Genomic DNA, 20,781 nt, shown 5'->3' with positions numbered 1-20,781 from the left:
ATTCATGTGAAGCAGAGTTTCTCTCTGGGCTTAGTACAGTAAAACTTGGATCAGTGTATGGGGAATTGTAAATTTACCCTTGTTCTCCCACCTATGTCTTTATTAGAAAAAGAGAGTTTGTAAATGCTTGACCACTCATACCAAAGCAATACCCTCTATAAAATGAGTGGTAGCAAGACCTATAAGATATATTTTGGAAGCATGGTTAGGTTTTAAAAGGCCCTTTAGGATTTTCAGCCTACTAATCACCTGGTCCTGCCCTCTTCCCCCACAAAAAGCCTCTTTTGAAGTTTTTGCTGTTATGACAGTTGTATGTTTTTTATTTGATATTCTGGTAGTCAAGTAAAGCATGTTTGTAATTTGGTATTATATGACTACCAATGGACTATATTTATTTAGAAATGGAAAACACAGGTAATCCAGAAGGTTCAATTCATGTTTGGTATCCTACCTGTGACCTAGAGGGTATTCTAGAAGAAGAAGATTCATCCATCTACCTACTCAACTGAATAAACTACTTGAAACTTCAGAAAAGAGGGCATCAGAGAGAGAGAGAGAGAGAGAGAGAGAGAGTCTCCTAGATCTGCTAGCAAAAGTGATTTTATCCAGACTAATCCTTTGTACTATTTTTATTTAGAAAAGGGAGATGTAAACATGGCAATAACTCTTTAATAAAAGGGTACTAATGCTACTGGGGTACATGTCACATGATTCAGTGGTAAAGATATCTTCTCGAAAACTCCATGAGCCAAGTCTGATGTGTGGTTATTGCCTACGGAACTTGCATGTTCTTCATGTGTCTGGATGGGTTTTCCCATTGATACTCATCTTTCAGCCCTCTCTCAAAAACATGCTAATTGACTGGCTACTCTAAAGTGCCGTCGCCTGGTTCATGTCTGAAAAGGTTCAAGATAACCAGTTCACCTACCTGGCTAGCAAATTAAATTAAACTAAAAGTAAATTAAATGCACTGCTTCCTTCTTTACTTAGCATTAAGACTACAGACCTCATGGAGGTTAGTAATATATTTACAGTGTTTGTGTTGCTTGTGAGCATCCTAACAAACAATGATAAAGGTTACTCATACTGTTTTAGATGACACAGGAAACAAAAATAAATATGCATTAATATGGAGTATTCTATGAAGAAGTATTTGTTTCACAATTTTTATGCAGAGAAAGAGAAATAATCTGAAATAGAACCACAAAAGCTGCTCTGTGGCACGTGTGTGTTAACTTCTTGGAAGCCATAACAACTTTTGCAATTTGCACTCTGATTTCTCATTTGATGTACATACAGCACTGCAAGTATTTCTGACCACTTCTTTGCATAGCATGGATCATCAGTTGATGTATTAGCCAGCAATATTATGAAAGGCACAGATATGCAAGTCTTAAGCAGTGGAATGCTGTACCTCTATAATGATACACGAAAAAATGCAGTTAGAAAGCAACTTGTAAAAATAATTTTAAATAATTTCATAAGATGCCTGCTGTTTCAATATAAGTATATCCAAGTTCTTCTCCAGGATAAGTTAGGATAAGTTTAATACTTCCAGTAGACATTGGCTGACAACATAGTTACTTAAACTTTTTCTACAAAAGTCTTTCAATGTTCAAAGTGTTCTCTGCGACTTCTGATGTGGGATTGTGCTCTTAGATTTTGTAAAGCTGCTCCTTCCTTCATAATATGGGTAGCATCACAATCTGAAGTTCATGGCAGATTCTAGGCTGTCTGACAACTTTGTTGCAATTTTTTCTGAAAGAAGCAAACAAAGACTAAATGAGGTCCAAGGAAAGCTACTACTCTGGTGTGGACAATGAGTCCCAATAAGTCATTAACAAATGGTCCCTTCTCTGTTACACTGGAGTTATCACCACTTAACTATAGTTAAATGCATTATTACACATGTAATATTTTATTTCAGAATATTACCTCAACATATCAGAACATTAAAACACATTTAAGCAGGTACATACATCATTATATTCTGGCCTTACTGCTTAATTTGCAACATATTATAAAAATATTGAGTGCTATACCTCTCTACTGTACATATTTCCAAAGAATGTCCAGATTTTTGCCTTGTATTTTTGGTCTTCCCCTCATAAAAATATGTAGTTTTTCTGGCAAATCACTAGGGATTTAAATCACTAAATAATGACAGACACGAGTTTCAGACTTCATATCCTTTGGAAAAATGCATGCTAAGACAAAACCTGTTATTCTAGCAATCTTCTAAGTTTATAATAGCAATATTTAAAATCTGCCCCTATTTGTGTACCTTTGTCCCCTCATTATACATTAGCTTTGTCAGATTTCTTGCATTAATATGTTGAGAGGTATGCTGGGTGTTACGAATCCTAACACTACAGTGTACTGCTATAATCTGCATTGGCTTATTAGGATTCATAAGGCCTTGTGAATCATACTATTCCAGCCCAGCATAATCTACAAGTTGGTTACATCACTATTAAAATTTATATGCATGGTTACATCAGTATTAAAATTTAAATGCATTCATAAACATGATTTTTTTATTGTTGTTGTTTAAACTAGATTTCAGAACATATACAAAAGTAAGTAAATGTGGGTACTCAATTTTATCAACAGCAATATGGTTGAGTAGGACAAATCAAAACTGCTGACTTTCTCAAAAGAGGTGTGATCCTGGAATTAGCACATTTAAAACTCATTAAAGGCTTATGACTCATCCAGGTGTTTCTACAGTTACATCCTACTGGCGTCTCTTCATATTTGCATTAATAATCCCAAAATTATGTTACTTGTAAGCTATCAATAGATTTCACTTTAAAGTTGCATGATGGGCAACACAATTGTACTAATATTAGAGCTGTGTCTAGCTGCTAAAGAGATATTGTTTTTCATATACTATCAAAATTTTCATATTTTCTAAATATCTCAACAACCAGGTTACCCAGACAGAACTGCATTTCCTCATATGAAAACTCACAGATGGACAAAAAATGCTGATGATGGTGTGTGTGCATCTTTAACAGTTACTGAGTTACTGTAAGTTGTTTACAAAACTTAACAAAAGTAATGTTTACTGTATTTATCAGTTTAAGACGTAAACATTTGTGCTAAACAGACTGTTGTTTACATTTCTTTAGTAACCCTTAAGATTTCAGAGATATGAGCACTTTGAAATGAAAGGACATAACTTGATTTCATCAAAAAGCTCAGGATGCAATGATCGGAAATTAATTATACAAATCTTCAGAGCTCCATTGGAATGAGTGAGTTAAGAAAGGGGTTGTGGGGGACAAAGGAGTGCAACTCCTCACCAAAAAAGTTTTAATGTGTTGTCCTACTAAATGAAATTATTCTTGACAGAAAGGATCTAACCTAAATAAACAGCATAATGGGTGGTAGTACTAGTAACTTCAAAAACCCAAGACTCCTCGATGAAGTTAACAGGATATGTAGAAAAACAGATAAATGACAGAACTACAATTACAAATCTATCTGGATACATTTTACTCAATGTTCAGAGAACTTATTAAAAATATATTAAGTGATTTTGAAACTGTCTACAGCTGCTGATTTCTTTATGTTAGGACATTAATTCCTTAACATATACTCACAAGCCAGACATCTCTAACTTGCCAGGCTTCCTACACCAAGGAAGCTACCTCTCATTTTGTTTTAAGAGGAACACAACTTCTACACAAGTCTTGGTAAGTACCTTCACAAAGTGGACCATGTTTTTCACAAAATCTCACCAAGGCGACACTGATATATAGACGGTATTTATATGGCACATATCATGGACAGAAGTAGGTCAAAAAATAAAAAAGGTAGATGGGTGCACAAGTCCCAGGATAAAAAGTACCCAATCCTAGTAGATGCACTGGTGCCAGGACTGGAAAAAATGACAGCGTAGAATCCTCAAAATACAGAAACATTCCTACAATTGGATCAGGCCAGGCCCAGGGGGAGGATAGCCCCCCTGTTGTAGAAGGAAGGACTAGTCCACAGAAATCACAAAAATTGATACGTCAAAGAAGAGCCAGAAAGACGATAGAGTGGACTATTGAGATTAAGAAAAAAATTATGTACTGTTACTATTATGCAAAAAGCCCAGAATTTCCAGACATAAGACATACAAAAAGATTAAGAGGTAAGTTAGAGGAAAGAAAAATACTTCCACAAGAAAAACTGTCAGAAGCTTCAAATAAAAATTTGTGGTCATTAATACAACAGATTTTTGAAAAACAGTACATAGATCAAGAAACTTTGATCTGTTTGGAAAAAGAAGCATCTGAAAAAGTATGAAAATGTAAACAACAAAACCTAGTTATTTTTGAAAAGTCTCAAAAAAAATATGGACAAGGGAAAGAAAGAGATTTGACATGGTGCAATATTTATACAAAGGCGAAAGCCAAATTAGTCAGCATAAAGAAGGCAGCCCCAAAAATATTCAAAGAGAAATACAGGCAAAGGCATCCAGATATGGAAAATTTTACAATAAAAATAATATCAAAAGAGGGAATGTAAAAAAGAAGGTTAGTAAAGTAGATGTTAAAAAAAAAATAGATGTTGAAGTTATGGAATGCCTGCAAGGTCTAACACAGGTTACATCACAGGATGATGGAACGGGACCCCAAAGTAAGGAGAAACAGGAAGATCAGGAGACATCTGAAGAAGAAATATGGACATGGGAAAGAAAAAAAGATTTAATATGGTGTAATATCTATGCAAAGGAGAAAACAAAACTAATCAATACAAAAACAGCAGCACCATAGGTTCATAGGTGTGTACTAGGCTAACTAGCCCAAGAAAATTCCCTGGCATCATACCACCCAAAGTTAGTTCCCAGTGCCCCCGTCAAGCAAGGCCACTGAAGTGATCCCTGGGGTGAACTCCCTATTGCTCATCCACTTGTCAAGATTTGTCTTAAAGAGGGCCAGTGAAGTGCTCTGCTTGACGTGAATGGGAAGTTTGTTTCAGAGTATGGAAAGTCTCTGGGTTAACCTGTCCCTCCAGCATGTTCTGTTTATTGTGGTAATAAGGTTTAGGTCCCTGGTGCGTGTAGCATGGAAGGATTGGGATTTCTTTAGGTGTAGCATATCCAGCAGCCCTGGGTCAGACATGGCTTTGTAGGTCCACAAACCACAAAAACTTTAAACACCAGGAACCAGGAAATAGATGTCAAAAGCTCACAAGGTTTTAATGTCCAAATGTAGTTAAAAACAGTCACTCAGAACTCAAATTTGTAAAATAAATCAACGCACCAAAAGTAAGACCAGGACAAGATGCATATTTAAATGCCCAAAAAGTATTTAAAACCCTCAGTCACAACCTCGACTTGCAAAATGAACTTGCATGAGCAAAAATCCAATACATGCACTTTTTGGCATTGAGCTGAAGGCCATGGTTCTGGCACCAGTCACTGGTGTCAGTGAGGCCTTTTTGTAGAATGTCTACATCAGCTGGAGAATCAATAATGGCTCCCAGTTTGCAATCATCTGCGAAAACTTGGTCAGCCAGAGTCCCTTTGTGTTGGCTTGAACTTCAGAGAAGTAGATGCCAAACAGGAGAGGACCCAGGACCGATGGGACACCACTTGTAACTGGTCGGTAGTCAGATTTGGAGTCCGCTACTTTCACAATGTGGGTTCTATCAGTGAGCCAGTTGGCAAGTCATCTTATGACATAGAGGTTTATGCCTAGTTTAGTGAGTCTATCTATGATTCCTGAGTGAGGGATGGTGTAGAAGGCCATGGCAAGATATAGGTAGGCTGCATGAACTACTTTGCCCTCATCCACAGCTCTGGTGACAGACTCGAAGAACTCTATCAGGTTGAGCAGGTATGATCTACCTTTCACAAACCCAAACTGCGTAGGGTCCAGAGTTTGGAGATTCCCTATGTCCTTATTTATAAGGTCCATGATGATGTGCTCCATAGCCTTACATATCAGACTCATCAGACTAATGGGGCAGTAGTTCCCAGGGTCTGTAGTCACTCCCCCTTTGTGGAGTAGGATGACCAGAGCAGTGCACCATTCGGTAAGAACAAAGCCTGAAATGAGGCTGTGATTGAACAGGGTACTCAGGTGTGGTGCAAGTTCACTTTGTAATTCATGTAGAATACCGTCAGGGATATTATCAGGTCCCATGGAAGCTGTATTCCTGGCTTTGGACAGTGTGGTTTTTACCTGTGCAGCCGTGATAACAGGGATTTGCATTCCTCAGGTATTGTGATATACTCTTTAGGGGGGGGGTGAAGTTCACACTGAACCTGTCGGCCAATATGTTGGCAATATCAGTTGGTTCTGTATATGTATTGCCATTGTGCTGCAACTCAGAGCAGATCTGAGTATTGCCATGTAGATTCTTGACATAACTATAGAATGCTTGTGGTTGTCTTTAGAATCTGCAGCAATTTTGTTTTTGTAACTAGCTTTAGAGGATTTGATGATGACTTTCAGTTTTTTGCTGAGGCTAACAAGGGAGTTTTTCCAGTCTTGGGAATTCACCCTTTTCTGCAACAGTTTTTTTTCCTTCTGTTGTGGAGTTTGTTTATGGTGGGGGACCACCAGATTGGCTTCCTTTTTTGGTTCTGTTTGGTATGGCCTGTTCCATGCACTTGTGTATGTGCTCATACAGTGCATTGGTGTATGATTCAGCAGTCATGCACTTATTTTCCATTTGCATGGGTGTCGTGAAGTTAGCCACCTCTGGTTTTAGAAGCCCAAAATTAGCTCTGGAGAAGTTTTTTACGGTGGTTTCCTTTGGGGGGGGGGGGGTGAGGATGGAATGTGGATATCCACATGGTGAATAGCTTGTGGTCAGTTCTAACCAGGGAGGAGTTGATTACTGGTGTAGAGCAACGGTCATCCATGTTAGTAATGACTGGGTCAAGAATGTGTTTACCCCTGGAGCGGGTAAGAATGAGTTGGTCCAGGGCGTTGGAATTAATGAATTCCAGAAAATGTTGAGCAAGTGTGTTGGTACATGAGTAATTTTCCCAGTTAATGAAGGGGTAGTTAAAGTCTCCCAGTATAAGGGTATTGGGTTGTACCCCAATATTTTCCAGTGTGTTTAGGAATGAGGAGTGGGAGTCTTGGGACATGGTGGGGGATCTATAGCAGGCTACAACCTGGATTGCAGTTTTACCCAGTGTTAGTTGTATCTGAAGTATCTCTAATGCGTTATGTTGGGCTACTAGTCTGGAGGTGTGCATATCCTTTATAAATATGGAGACACCACCGCCTTTAGTGGTTTGGTCCTGGTTTAGGGGCCAAAAGGTGTGGTATGAATTATAGCCTGGTAGTGCTGGGATGCTCTTCAGAGCCTTGAACCAGGTCTCTGTCACTGCACATATGTCGATGTTCTCCATTTTAAGGAGTGCTTCCCTTAAGTGCATTTTGAGATTTAGGCTTCTAGCATTGAGTAGCATAACCCTCAGATTACATTTGCTTGTAGCTGTTATGGTGGAAATTTTGTCTTCAGGACATTGCCTAAAAAATGGCACTATAGGGGTGGCAAGAGTCTTGGCCAGCATCCGGAATCCCTAGGGTGACAGGTGCAGGCCATCTCTGGCAAAGCATCGAGGTCTGTTGATCATGTCATCCCAAGCAGACAGATACTGGATCCCCTTAGAATGACACCGGAAACTTAGCCAATTGTTGAAGTCTATCATTTTCTGCTTGTACTGTGGTATCATTCTGGGTGATGGTAGGATGCTACTCAGAGCTAGGGTCATACCTGCCTGGGCTACAAGATCCGAGAGCTCCTCTATGTCTCTTTTCATGCAGTCCAGGGAGGTACGTCTCAGGTCACTCACACCAACATGGACAATGATAGTCATATTTGTACCTGTTGTGGAGTGACCTAAGTGCGTGCATTATGTGGCGGATCCTGGTACCTGACAGGCAGCTGACCATAACTTTCTCCTTATTCAACCTAGTGAGTGGGACATCAGTGTGCCTTACTACTGAGTCAACTATGACTAGTGTATTCGGTAAGTTGTTTTGCCTTATGGGCTTTAGTTGAGTGGCGCCCTGTTTAATTGAGCTATGTGTCTCATGTTTTGTACTGGGATGTGGTAGTTGTTTGCATTTCTGCCTCAGAGGTCTCTGTTGTTTAGGCAGATTTTTATTGAGAGTCTCCACGAAAGTAGGTGTGTGTTTTGTGTTACTATGTGAGGGCTGTGGAGGTGTAAGTTCTGGAGGGCTATGTGTTGAATGTGGCTAATCCAGTCTTGGCTAGTGAGTGCTTGGCTTCCAGTTTGGCTACATATGTGCATCTCTCACAAGTCATAGTGTTGGGAGGTAAGAAGAGAGGGTTGTCTGTGTACAAGCGGCAGTTGCTACATTGCCTCAAGATGCCCAAGGTTGACAGTTGAAAGCACAGGGAACTGACCTTTAGACATGCCTGGATATGAGCTCCACATATTAAGTACTGAAGCCTTTTACTGGAAAAATGTCACTCAAAGTGTCTAGAGTCTGTACTGCCAAACACTTGAGGGGAAACTAATACATAGACCCTGAAAATTTAAGGTTGAAGTATTTAGGCAGATATTCTAAAGTTAGGAAGAAGTCAAGCAGTACTTACTGAAAATAAAGAATTAGCTTGTCAAGAATGTTAAACGAGGGGAGTCACATTAATGGCTACTGCTTGGCTACTACTAATGCTGGTTTCAGCACAGCTTCACTCTGTTGGGATACAATACTCCTTTGCTTCTTTTCTTACCAGAAGCAAAATGTTAGCACCAATCCCAAGAAGAGAAGCAGGCCACATATATTGGAAGAGAAATACAGGGAAAAGAATCTAGACATGGAAAACTTTACAATACAAAAAATAGGAAGACAGAGGAAAAGTAGAAAAGGAGATTAGTAATGGAGAAGTTAAAGAAATAGAAACTGAGGTCATGAAATACCTACAAAGTTAAGGATTCAGTGTAGAAAATCTAATTCAGAGAGCACCTTAACAGAACAGAGCAGTGGAACTCCAAATTAAGGGGAAACCAGTGGGATGGGAAGCAATTGATCAGGTACCATATGAAGATATTCTGGAGCCTTCCGCAGGAAACCAGTATAAACATTCACTTGAAGCTGGACAGCAAGGGAAGGATGAGGAAACTGTGGAAACTCTGATGCAGTCAATGTTGAGGAGTGATAGACCAGTGAGTTCTCATATGACAGTGCAATGGATGGCACAGGATGAAATTGAAGAGAATGTGCCGCACAAAGATGCAATAGTACTTTCTACAGAATGCCCACAGGAAATGGAAAACAAAAAATGTGCCCTCAGTCTAGAAGAAACCGAGCTAAGGGAAGAGTTGCTTGACTTAATAGAGATAGACATATTAAGATCAAGGAAAAAAATAGACTGCAGAAGGTCAATAAAACTCAAAAAGTCAGATGTTTGATAAAACAAATGAACACAGTAATTAGGACTGTCCTCAGAGATTCATGTGATACAACATAAGTAAACAGGATATATTACTGTGCAGTTAAATTAATAACTGATAAAGTTCTACCACACGAACACAGGGTAGTGAGGGAGAGAAAGAGGAGGAATCGAATATCATCATGGAAGTTTCAAATAGAGAAAACTATAAAGCAACTTAGACAAGAAGTGTCACTATTAGAAGAGTATAGAAGAAGGAACAGATCAACAAAAATACTCAGAAAGATGGGCATGATAAAAGCAATGTGCAGCATTAGAACAGATCGGGATCTATCATGCACTATCGCAAATATAAAACTAAAGATCTCAGCACAGGCAGAAAAACTTAGAAGATACGTAGACAAATATAAAGGAAAAGTACAAAATAACCAATTTATTGATGACCCAAAAAAGTTTTACAGAGAAATGGGAAATAAAGTAAAAGGAATTGAAAGACCACAAAAAAAAAAAAAAGAAATCGATAAATTATGGAGAAGTATCTATGAAGATCCTGTGGAACATAACAAAGATGCTAAATGGATGGAAGAAGTAAAAGAAAGAATAAGAAGTTTAAAGGTACAGGATATGAAATGGGATGAAGTAACAACCACAGAGATTGAAACAAAGTTAAAAAAGGCCTCTCATTGCAAAAACCCAGACCCAGATGCAGTACCTAACTTCTGGTTAAAAGTATTAACATCTTTGCATGAAGATTTAGCCATGAGTAAGAATTATTTATATGCGCACCCCGAACAGACACCAACCTGGCTATCAACAGGAAAAATATTGCTCCTGCTTAAGAGTTAACCTGCAAGCTACCCTAAAAAATATAGACCAATAACCTGCCTTCTGACAACGTATAAACTATACACTGAAATTGATGCCGACAGAGTTTACAGTCATTTACAAGAAAACTCAATTATGGCAACTGAACAAAAGGGCAAAAAAAAGAGTCATAAGGAACAAAGGATCATTTGTTGTTAAATAAAGTCATAGTGGAGAACTGTAAAAAGGTGAAGAATTTAAGTATGGCATGGAATGACTACAAAAAAGCATTTGATAGTATCTCACATTCATGGATAAAACAGTGCTTAAAAATATATAAGATGTACCCTACACTGATCGACTACATTACAGTGACCATGAAACAGTGGCAGACCACTTTGCAATTAAGCCATGATAAAGGACAAGTTATTATTCCATGGATAAAATCCAAAGGGGTATATTCCAGGGTGTCTCTCTGTCACAGCTGCTATTCTGCCTTGCCCTTAATCCATTACGCTGTCTACTTAACAGCTTAGGTCATGGCTATAATCTGGCTCTTAGAAAACAACAAAGTGCAAAGACTTCTCGTCTTCTCTTTGTTGATGATTTGAAAAGTACAGTTGTGTACACTTACCATAAATGTAGATATTTGAGTGTATTCACTGTTGCAGTCATTACATTTCGGGTAATCTGCTGGCAGGTTGCTCTCAGTCAGCCTGATTAACAAAGTCTTGGGTCCTGCGTCAGTTGCTGTCCCTTCTTCCATGATGTCAGGTTGTCAGGGGCATAAAACATGCAGCCGACACCATTACATCAGTTTTTCTTGCCCCAGATGTCAGGTGCCCCCCAAATGGGGAGCAATATATATATATATATATATATATATATATATATATATATATATATATATATATGTAATTTAAAACACAAAACATATACCTCCAAACAAAAGCAAATACAACAAAAAGGCTTTTAATCATAGTAAAACAAAGAAGAGGTATAGTTAGAGAAAAACAGGGGGCTGGAGGGAGGGAGGGTAACTAGGACTGCAACAGTGAATGCACTCAAACATCTACATTTATGGTAAGTGTACAGAACTGTCCTATGTTCTTCGTGTTTCACTGTTGCAGTCATTACATTTGGGTAGAATCCCAAAGATATGGTTCGGAGGATGGATTTATACAGCATTAGTAGCAGCTATAAGGCCCTGCAAGACAGCAGTGGCAGAGCCAGCTCTGGATTTAGAGAAGAGAGGTAAATGGTAATGTTTGGTGAAGGTATGAACTGAGTCCAGGTAGCAGCTTCTAGAATGTCTCTGGTAGGAACCCCTCTGAGAAAGGCTGCAGAAGTAGATGCAGCCCTGGTGGAATGAGATCTGATCCCCCTGGGGACAGGTTCACCTTGGTGCATATAGCAGAAATGAATACAATGGCTTATCCATTTGGAAATAGTCTGCTTTTAAATAGCCTTTCCCTCTGCCCCTGCAGCAAATGCCACCAGTAATTGTTCAGATTTTCTTAGAGATTTTGTCCTGCTTAAGTAGAATCTTAGTTGTCTTTGTACATCCAATGAATTCAGAATCCACTCACCCTTGTTTTATGGGTTTGGGAAGAAAGTTGGCAGATGAATGGTCTGATTAAGGGCCACACTAGAGACCACTTTAGGCATAAAGGATGGTCCTGAGAGCCACCCTGTCCGGGTAAAAAATAATAAATGGCTCCACTGCCATAAGAGCCTGTAGTTCTGAAATCCTTCTAGCTGAAGTGACTGCTAAAAGAAAAGCAGTTTTCCAAGAGAGACATTTTAGGTCTGCAGTAGCAGAGGAGGTAGAGTGAGTTTTTCCAAAACAAAATTGAGGTCCCATGCAGGAGTTGGTGCACTCCTGGGAGGTCTTAAAATTTTGGCCCCTCTGAGGTACCGCTTTAGCAGAGGATGAGAAAAGAGGGGAGGCTCTGTGTTGTAATGAGCTGAAATGACAGAGGCATGGATTATTATGGAAGAAAAAGATAGGCCCCTGTGAAGCATCTCAGTTAAGTATTGCAGAATCTGAGGAATATTGGGCATTGCTGTGCTTATTCCTTGTGCTTTGTTCCAGGCACAGAATCTTTTCCATTTGTCAGCATAAGATTTTCTAGTACTAGGCCTTCTAGCTTCCAAAATGTCATCCATCACAGGTTTGCTGAGAGATGTAACTGATGAAATTAGTTGATTAGCCATGCTGCAAGATTCAGAGTTTGAAGCTGAGTGTGCAGAATTTGATAGTTCTACTGAGACAGTAGGTGAGGTGTCTGAGGCAGGTACCACGGAGGAAGGTGCGACATATTGCGCAGGAGCGGGTACCAGTGCTGGCGAGGCCAGTCTGGAGCAATCAGAATCCTTTTTGGTTTTTCCTGTCTGAGTTTTAGTAAGACCTTGGAGAGCAGAGGCAGAGGGGGAAAGGCATAGACTGAAGGATACAGCATCCACTTTCCAAGCTTTTTTGTGATATATTCTTGTGCAGAATTTGTCCAGCTGATAGTTTTGGGGTGAGGCAAAAAAAATTATATGTCTGGGCTCCCCCATTTGCATGTCAACATGCTGAAGACTTGCGGATCCAGCTTCCATTTGTGTGGGTCCATAAGATTTCTGCTTAGTTCATCTGCCAGAGTATTTTGCTTTCCTGGCAGGAATTGAGCTTGTAGATGTATCTGATAAGTCAAGGCCGTGTTCCACAATGCCATGGCTAGTCTGCAAAGGGGGTAGGAATGGCTACCCCCCCTGCTTGTTTATGTACCACATAACTGTGGTGTTGTCTGTCTTTATCAGTAGTTGTCTTGGATGAAGGTAGTCCTTGAAGGCTGTCAGAGTATTCTGTATAGCTAGCATCTCTTTCTGATTGATATGTAGGTGCATTTGATTTGGGCTCCATTGGCCCTGAATGCATTGCCCTGCCAGATGCGCCCCTCCCCCTGCATAATCTGATGCGTCTGTAGTCCTGGTTTGGGCGGCATGGGGTTGAATGAATGACAGTCCCTTGTTTTGGTGGCAGGCCTCTGCCCACCATAGGAACTCTAGCTGCAGGCAAGGAATGATAGGAATCATTGTTTCCAGGCTGTGACAATGTTGACTCCATAAGCTTTTCAGGTACCACTGAAGTTTCCTCATATGCAGTCTTGCATATGGAATTAGAAGAATGCAGGAAGCCATGAACACCAAGGCCTGCAGAATTTGTCTTGCAGATAGCTGGGTTTTTGTGGCCACCTGTTTGAAGTAAGTCATCAATTGAATTTGTTTTTCTGGCGTAAGGTAAGTCATCTGGGCAGTTGTATTCAAGCTTGCACCCAAGAATGTAATTATTTGAGAGGGTACCAGTTGAGATTTCTTTTCATTTACGGTGTACCCTAGACATGTTAGAAGTGGTTTTACAAACGTTTTACAAACGCCAGATGTCTTAGAAGAGTGTCTTTGTTTTCTGCCTGAATTAGACAATCATCCAGGTATTGATAAATTTGAATATTTCTTTGCCTGCAAAATGCAATTACTGGTGCCAGTCACTTTGTGAAAACCCTGGGCGCATAGATAAGCCAAAGGGCAGTGCAGAGAACTGGTAATGCAAATACCCTGCTTTGAAGTGGAGGTATCTTCTGCAAGACTCCCTGATTGGGATATGCAGGTAAGCCTCTTTTAAGTCTAGAGTTACCAACAAGGCATCCTTGCCTAGCATAGGTAGTAAGTGTTGGAGAGTCAGCATCTTGAATTTTGGAATGTCCAGAAATGTATTTAGAATGGATAAGTCCAGAATTGGACACCATGATTTGTCTTTTCTGGGTACCAGGAAAAGTCTTGAATAAAAACCTTGTCCCTTTTCCTTTTCTGGTACTGGTTGAATAGCCCCCATATTCATGAGGGACATAACTTGTTTCTGGGCCTCTGCACACCGATTTGAAGGCAGATCTGGCCATCCATTTGGGATTGGCAACGTGTGGAAATGAAATCTGTATCCCTGGGATACTATATTTAAAACCCATTTGTCCTGGGTAATCAGTTGCCAGTTTCGTGCATGAAGTGCTAGTTTTCCCCCCCAAAGGGGCGGTCAAAAGATAAATGCTTGGTGATTGCAGTGGAAAGTCATTGAGACTGTTTACCGTAGGATGGTGCCTTGCTACTTCCAGGTTTGGAGATGGAGGCACCCCATTGCTTTGTTCTATAATTTCCTTGTGACTGAAACCTTGGGCTTTTGGAAATTCTGGGTTTGACCTGAGTGGCTCTAGTAGGTACTGGAAAAGACCAGTTCTTAGTAGGCCAGTACCTACTGAACCTGGGTGACTGCACTTGTAGGAAATCTTTTACAGTTTGCACAGATTTAGCTTTATCTTCCATCTTTTTCAAAACTTCTTCAGCCTTATTACCAAATAGATTGTCCTGTTGTAAAGAGCATCCAACAATTTTGCTTTAACATGGTTAGGCAGATTTTGCTCCTTGAGCCAAGCATGCCTTCTTATCACAGATCCAGTTACAGCAGCCCTGCAAGAGGCCTCCAAGGAATCAAAACCACATTGCAAAGTATGTTTTCCTACTTGTTCAGCTGAATGCAATAAATCCTACAACTCTATTTTCCACACAGTCAGAAATCAACATAATTTTCTGTTTAATTAAACCCATGACATGCTGTTGATATTTAAGCATATGAAATTGACAGCTTAAAGCCCTGATTGCCAAGGTTGCAGACATGTAAACCTTCTTACTCCATCTATCCAGTGCCCTGGAATCTCTATCAGAAGGGGTAGGGTTTTTAGCAGTAGAAGCCTTAACGCCCTTGGGACCCTGAGAAATGGTTTCATGGTCAGCAGTAGGGTTTTTAAAGAGGAATTTGTGGGAGTCAGGAACCCTGTAATATATGTCTGGCTTACTAGGAATCAGGAGTCCTACTGGACTCTGAGAAAACATCATCAACAATGTCTAGAACAGGAGGTATAGCCAAAGGCCTATGCTGAGGAAGAAGGAAATCCCAAAGTCTCTTTTTAAATTCTGAGAAATCCTGACTCTCCCAGTGAAAGTGTTCCCTTAATGTATGCAAAGTTTCTCCAAAAGAAAAGTCCTCAGGAGGAGAAGCAGAAGGGATGGAATCTTCTGCATCAGAGTCCTCATAAGTGGGAATAGGTAATTCCTGATCAGAAGAGGAATCAGAAGAAACAGAAATCTGATCTGAAGATTCATAGTCAGTGCCTTGCCTAGGCCTCTTAGCGGGGGGTTGGTACCCCTGATCAAGGTAATTAAATCCTCAGCCATTTTGATCATTTGTTTTTTAGGCATTGGGGCCTGTATACGTGGCGCAAGCATCGGTTGTTTAGACATAGAAGTAGTTTTTGGCCTTAGTTTTGAAGATGGCTTTGGTTTAATATACAAATCTTTAGGCCTGAAAACACCCTCAGTAGCCGGTGCTTGCTCAGCGGCTCCAGACCCATCTAAGGTAGAGACATCTGCGGGTTCAATACTTAAAAGTATCTCACGGCATACTGGACTCAGAATGGGTCTCAGTAGAGGCCTGCGAAGCAAAAGTAGCGGGTATCAGGGGCTGCGAAAGCGTCTCACTAACTACCGGTGAACCAGCGACTGGCTTAGTAGAAGCTTCGTCTTCGGTTTTGGACCTCGACGGTCTGTCTCTGTCTTTTTCTTTGCGTTTTTTAGGTATTCCGGTAGTTGGATTGATAACTGACGACATTTCCGGATAGTTAAATCTTGAGCCAAAAAATTTAGATGCAAAAATATACTGACGTTTAACAGTGTGTTGATTAAATTTAGCACAAAACTGACAGCAAGGCATGTTTTGGTCAGGGCCTAGGCAAGGAATACAGTACAAATGAAAATCCTTATGAGGTATTTGCTTCCCACAAGTAATACAATTATTAACTTTTACAGACATCGGTAAGGAGCAAGAAAAAGTTTCCCCAACGGGGTACTTAGCTTTTAGTTGAAGACTTCGGTTTTGAAACTCAAAAATGAAAATTTCAGGAGTCGGCTGACCGGCACTTGCGAACTGCTTCTGCTTCGGGCACCGTGCAACAAGAAAGACTGATGTAATGGCGTCAGCTGCATGTTTTATACCCCTGACGACCTGACGTCATGGAAGAAGGGACAGCAACCGACACAGGACCCAAGACTTTGTTAATCAGGCCGACTGAGAGCAACCTGCCAGCAGATTACCTCAAATGTAATGACTGCAACAGTGAAACACGAAGAACATCTGTATAGCTCATCAGATGCGGAACTGAAAGCACAACTGCAAGTTGTCAAAATTTTTTCAGATGATATAAGAATGTCATTTGGTCTTGATAAATGTGCAAAAGCAACCTTTAAATCAGGAAAACTGCAGCACCAAGAAAACATCAGTTTGGGACAAGAATGTGACATAAAAGAACTTAAGCAAGAGGGAGTCTATAAATATTTGGGAACTGATGAAGGATCAACAATAAAACATGAACAAATGCGAATAAAACTTGTTAAGGAGTACTTTAGAAGACTTAATCCTGAAAACAGCGTTGACATCTAGGAACAAAATCCAAGCTATAAACCAATTTGCTCTTCCTGTCCTAACTTACAGTTTTGGAGTGACTGACTGGGCCCAAAACATACTATATAGATTAGATAGGAAAACAAGAAAGATGCTTCATGTTCACCAAATGATTTATAAAAATCAGTGCATACCAAGATTATGTATTCTCCACTCTGAAGGAGGGATGGGCCTCCTTGAAACTGATAACATGTATAGATCTGCAATCGTGGGACATGTCTGCTCACCTCACACGACCCAAATGTAGTGAACGTTTTGACACATTAGGAGAATAAATCTAAGATGACTTCCCTGCTTAGGCCAGCAGGAGCATATCGGCGTCAAGCAGGAATAGAAATCAAACCACAAGTAGATAAAAATCAGGCAGCTACTGAATGTACCAAAAAACAAAAGAAAGAGTATAAGGTGAAGGAGCAGATGAAAAGGCAAGAGATGTGGAAAAAAGCATAAATATAGTTGCAAGTATAGAAAACTTCTGGAAGAACATCATGTTGATCAGGAATGAACGCAGGAATGGTTAAGGATAGGCAAATTTAAACCAAGAGATGAAAGGTTAATATTGGGCTATGTACACGAAGGTTTACGAAGTCCATTGAACATGTGGGAGAAACAGGCAAATGTAGGTTTTGTAAAACAGAAATGGAAACAGTTGCACACCTCTTTGCTGACTGTGACATACTAATGGCAGAAGGACTGTATACTGAAAGGCATAATAATGTGGGGAGACTGTTGCACTGAGGATTGTGCAAACATTATGATACTGAAGTGGCTGAAAAACACTGGAAATATGAGCCACAAAGCATTGTAGGAAATGATGACGTCTACATCACATGGGATCATTCATTACCAACAGTTCAAAAGATAGACGCTAGAAAACCAGATATAGTGGTCCAGGAAAAGAAGACAAAAGTAGCATTGATCATTGAAATCACCACACCCAGTGACTACAGTATCCTGCATACAGAGAGACACGTCATAAAACATCAGGATTTGCAGGCAGAAACAAGAACAATGTGGAAGAAAGATACCCAGATAGTAGTAGTAGGAGCAACGGGTCTTATAAAAAAGAATTTACAATCGTATTTGGATATGCTACCAATGCATGTAACTCCATACGAACTGTAGCACATTGTGGGTGCTGCGAAGAGCACTACTGGCTGACATCAAAAGTGAAACAATACTAATTTCATGAACTTTAATCATACTTTGATTTAGGAATGGGGTCCATTCCTGTCACGGTATTAGAAATCCAAAAGATTTGGAGAAAGGAAAGTTACAATACAGCATTTAGCTAATTTGGTGGGTTAAGCAATGAAAGACTATTTTTTTAAACCTTTAGGATCCAACTCAAACAGTAGCATTCTACAAGGGAAAAACATTATCTTAATACACACACATCTTTTCTTACCATAAAAACAAATTCTCCATACGTTTCAGAAGAACCTGATGAACTTAATTTTTTTATTATTGTCTAGGAAATGGATTGATGCAGCAGCACTGTATTACATGAATTTTATTGATTAGGACAGCTAATCAAAATTGCTCCAGCATTCAAAGTGCAGCAAATCCATAGTTAGCGTATTCATGGAAGGGAGTTCCCCACATAGTAGGAGAGCCCCACCCAAAATACCTTACGATGTAGTACTTTCAAGGAAATCATTTTACTGAGTTGTCCTACTTGACAAAATGGATTAAACTTGTTAAGACTGCCCCTCAGTTATTGGCTCCTGCAACTAAATAATGCAATCAAATTAACCTGGCCTCTTGGAAACAGACAAGGCTCTGCAGTAAGTGCACATAGATATTTTTAACAGTTGCTGCAGTGAGTAAAAAAAAGAAAAAAAAATTCAGCTGACTGACAATGAAGTCCCCTTGGTGTGTATCATGGCACAGGAACATTGTGGAACAGCAAAGTACAGTTGTGTGAGGTGCTGACAATAAAAGAAGATCCTCAGTTGAGACCTGCATCAATATTTTTAATGCAACATTTGAGAATAATTCTGGATGTGATTCAGTTCCTCTTTTGGTGGTCAGTGTTATAACTACTGCTACAAATGTCTTTCTAGTGACAATCCAAGTTATGACACACAAACAGAACATTTTTAAGAAAACCTTAAATGTTAGGAAGAGTGGCATATGCTAATTCAAGTGATATAAGTCACATGCTTTCAGTGTCTTTCTTTTCTTCTTACAAGTAGAGACAGTGATAACATCTCTGGTTTTCAGTAAATGCACAGAAAAGAATGTTGTCATGGCTCATTCGGTTTCATCTGACATGACTAAGCTCAAGCCGGCCAGCTGCATTATTGGAAAGACATGTCAGCACACTCCACGGATTAAGGCTATGAGCTGTTAAATGCACAACTGGTTAACAGTAGCACAGCTAGGCTGGAATGAAGGGGGCAGCCACTCTGGGTACAAAGTGTAGGGATCATGATTGACAGATCCCGAATAGTATTCAGTGCATTATTGGCATTCAGAAATCAATGCTGGTACTGCATTTGTGATCAGAAATGAAGTGCTTAGAGTCAGATGTGTGGTATAAACTGTATTGTTGCTACAGTTTAGAACTTTAGAAAGTATTTTTTTAAATAACTTAAGCACCTTAGTGTTCCATGCGCATAAACCATAGCAATTGCTTGCTACAAATGTAGCATGCAATTTCTACAGTTAAAAAGAGAAAATAGTTTTTTTTTTCTTTTTTCTCTTCAAGTCAGAAGAGCTTTTGAGAGGGGTGGGTTGACAGATTACTTGCTACTCCTCTGTTAATTGTAATAGCTGAATCTTTTTTTTTTTTTCTGATGGTGCTGGGCTGGTTGCTTTGTTATTCAGAGCTTATCTAAACAATCTCATCTTGGTTTGTGATCGACTGTGCACTTTCCTGGTAAATTAAAAGTTATGTACTTAGCATAACTGGGTGTCTGTGTTGTCCATTTGTCATTCATTCCTTCTCAACGTATGGATTCAGATCTGACCCTCGGATCCGACTCGGCCACATATTCCAGACTTTGGATCCAACTCTCAAGCTCCTCCCTCTACATATAATGCCGTATTCCATCTCCATTACCTCTGATCGAATTTGTTGCCATATATCCCTATAGTTAAAAAGGGAGAGGTATAGACTGATAGAGAAGGCAAAGCTCAAATCCGGAACTCTAGGTTCTCAATACAGTCTAATAGGTCTCTCCAGAAAAAAAATGTTTGGGAGAATGGATGGGAGGGAAGTTGAAGAAGAATGAAAATGGGCAACACAGATGCCTAGTTATGGTAAGTACATAACTTTTAAAAGTGATGTTGTCCTTTTCATTCTTCCTCAACATATGGGACAGAGTCTCCAGCTACGTTGATCTTGGGTGGCCCTCATTAATAAAAGTATGAAAACTGGACCATGTACCTGCAGCACAGATATCGTCAATAGGTGCTCTGCACCAAATAGCAGATGACTTAGCCATGGATGCTGTTGAAGTTCTTGGAAGGTTTAGATAATGTCATGCCTTTCTGAGAATACATCCAAGAAATACAGTCTATTATCCATTTGGCTAGAGTGACTTTAGAGACTGGACAACCCAGCTTTTTTGGTGAAAAAGAAACAAAAGAGTTGATCTGATTTTCTAATTTGTTTTGTAATGTGAAGATAAAAACATAGTTACCTATGTACATCAAGGAGATGCAGCATGTACTCTCCTTTATTCAAAATATCTGGAAAGAAAACTGGTAAATGAATGGATTGGTTAATGTTATTTTGAGAAGCCACTTTAGGTAAAAAGGAAGGGTAAGTCTGTAAGGAAACCATATCCTTATGAAAATGATGTAAGAGGTTTTTGAAGAAAGAGCCTGGAGTTCAGATATTCTCTATGCAGATGTAATGGCTACTAAGAAGACTTGTTTTCTATGACAGGAATTTCAAATTATGATTTAGCTGAAGTTTCAAAAGGTTTCTGTGTTAGCCCTTGTAGTACAACTGTCAGATCCCAAGGTGGTGAGGGATCTTTTACCAAAAGCCTTAGAAGAAAAATACCATTCAAAAAGGCTTTGCCTAGTTTAGA

General features: G+C 39.6%; 1 protein-coding gene across 2 annotated transcripts in view; it reads right to left on the bottom strand.

The window, feature by feature from the left end:
• Positions 1-1,530: 1,530 nt before the first annotated feature.
• GNL3L (G protein nucleolar 3 like) overlaps positions 1,531-20,781 on the bottom strand; it is a 509,739-nt gene continuing 490,488 nt past the window's right edge. For both annotated transcript variants that reach the window (XM_044080108.1, XM_044080107.1), the window contains exon 15: positions 1,531-1,758. In XM_044080108.1, coding sequence (XP_043936043.1) covers positions 1,700-1,758 — 59 coding nt within the window. In that variant the 3' untranslated portion in view covers positions 1,531-1,699. The remainder of the gene's footprint in view (positions 1,759-20,781) is intronic.

Source organism: Protopterus annectens, chromosome 8.part0 (assembly GCF_019279795.1).
Source record: "Protopterus annectens isolate FY-2018-M chromosome 8.part0, PAN1.0, whole genome shotgun sequence".
Taxonomy (NCBI): Eukaryota; Metazoa; Chordata; order Ceratodontiformes; family Protopteridae; genus Protopterus; species Protopterus annectens.
This window is presented reverse-complemented; position numbering and strand designations above follow the sequence as displayed.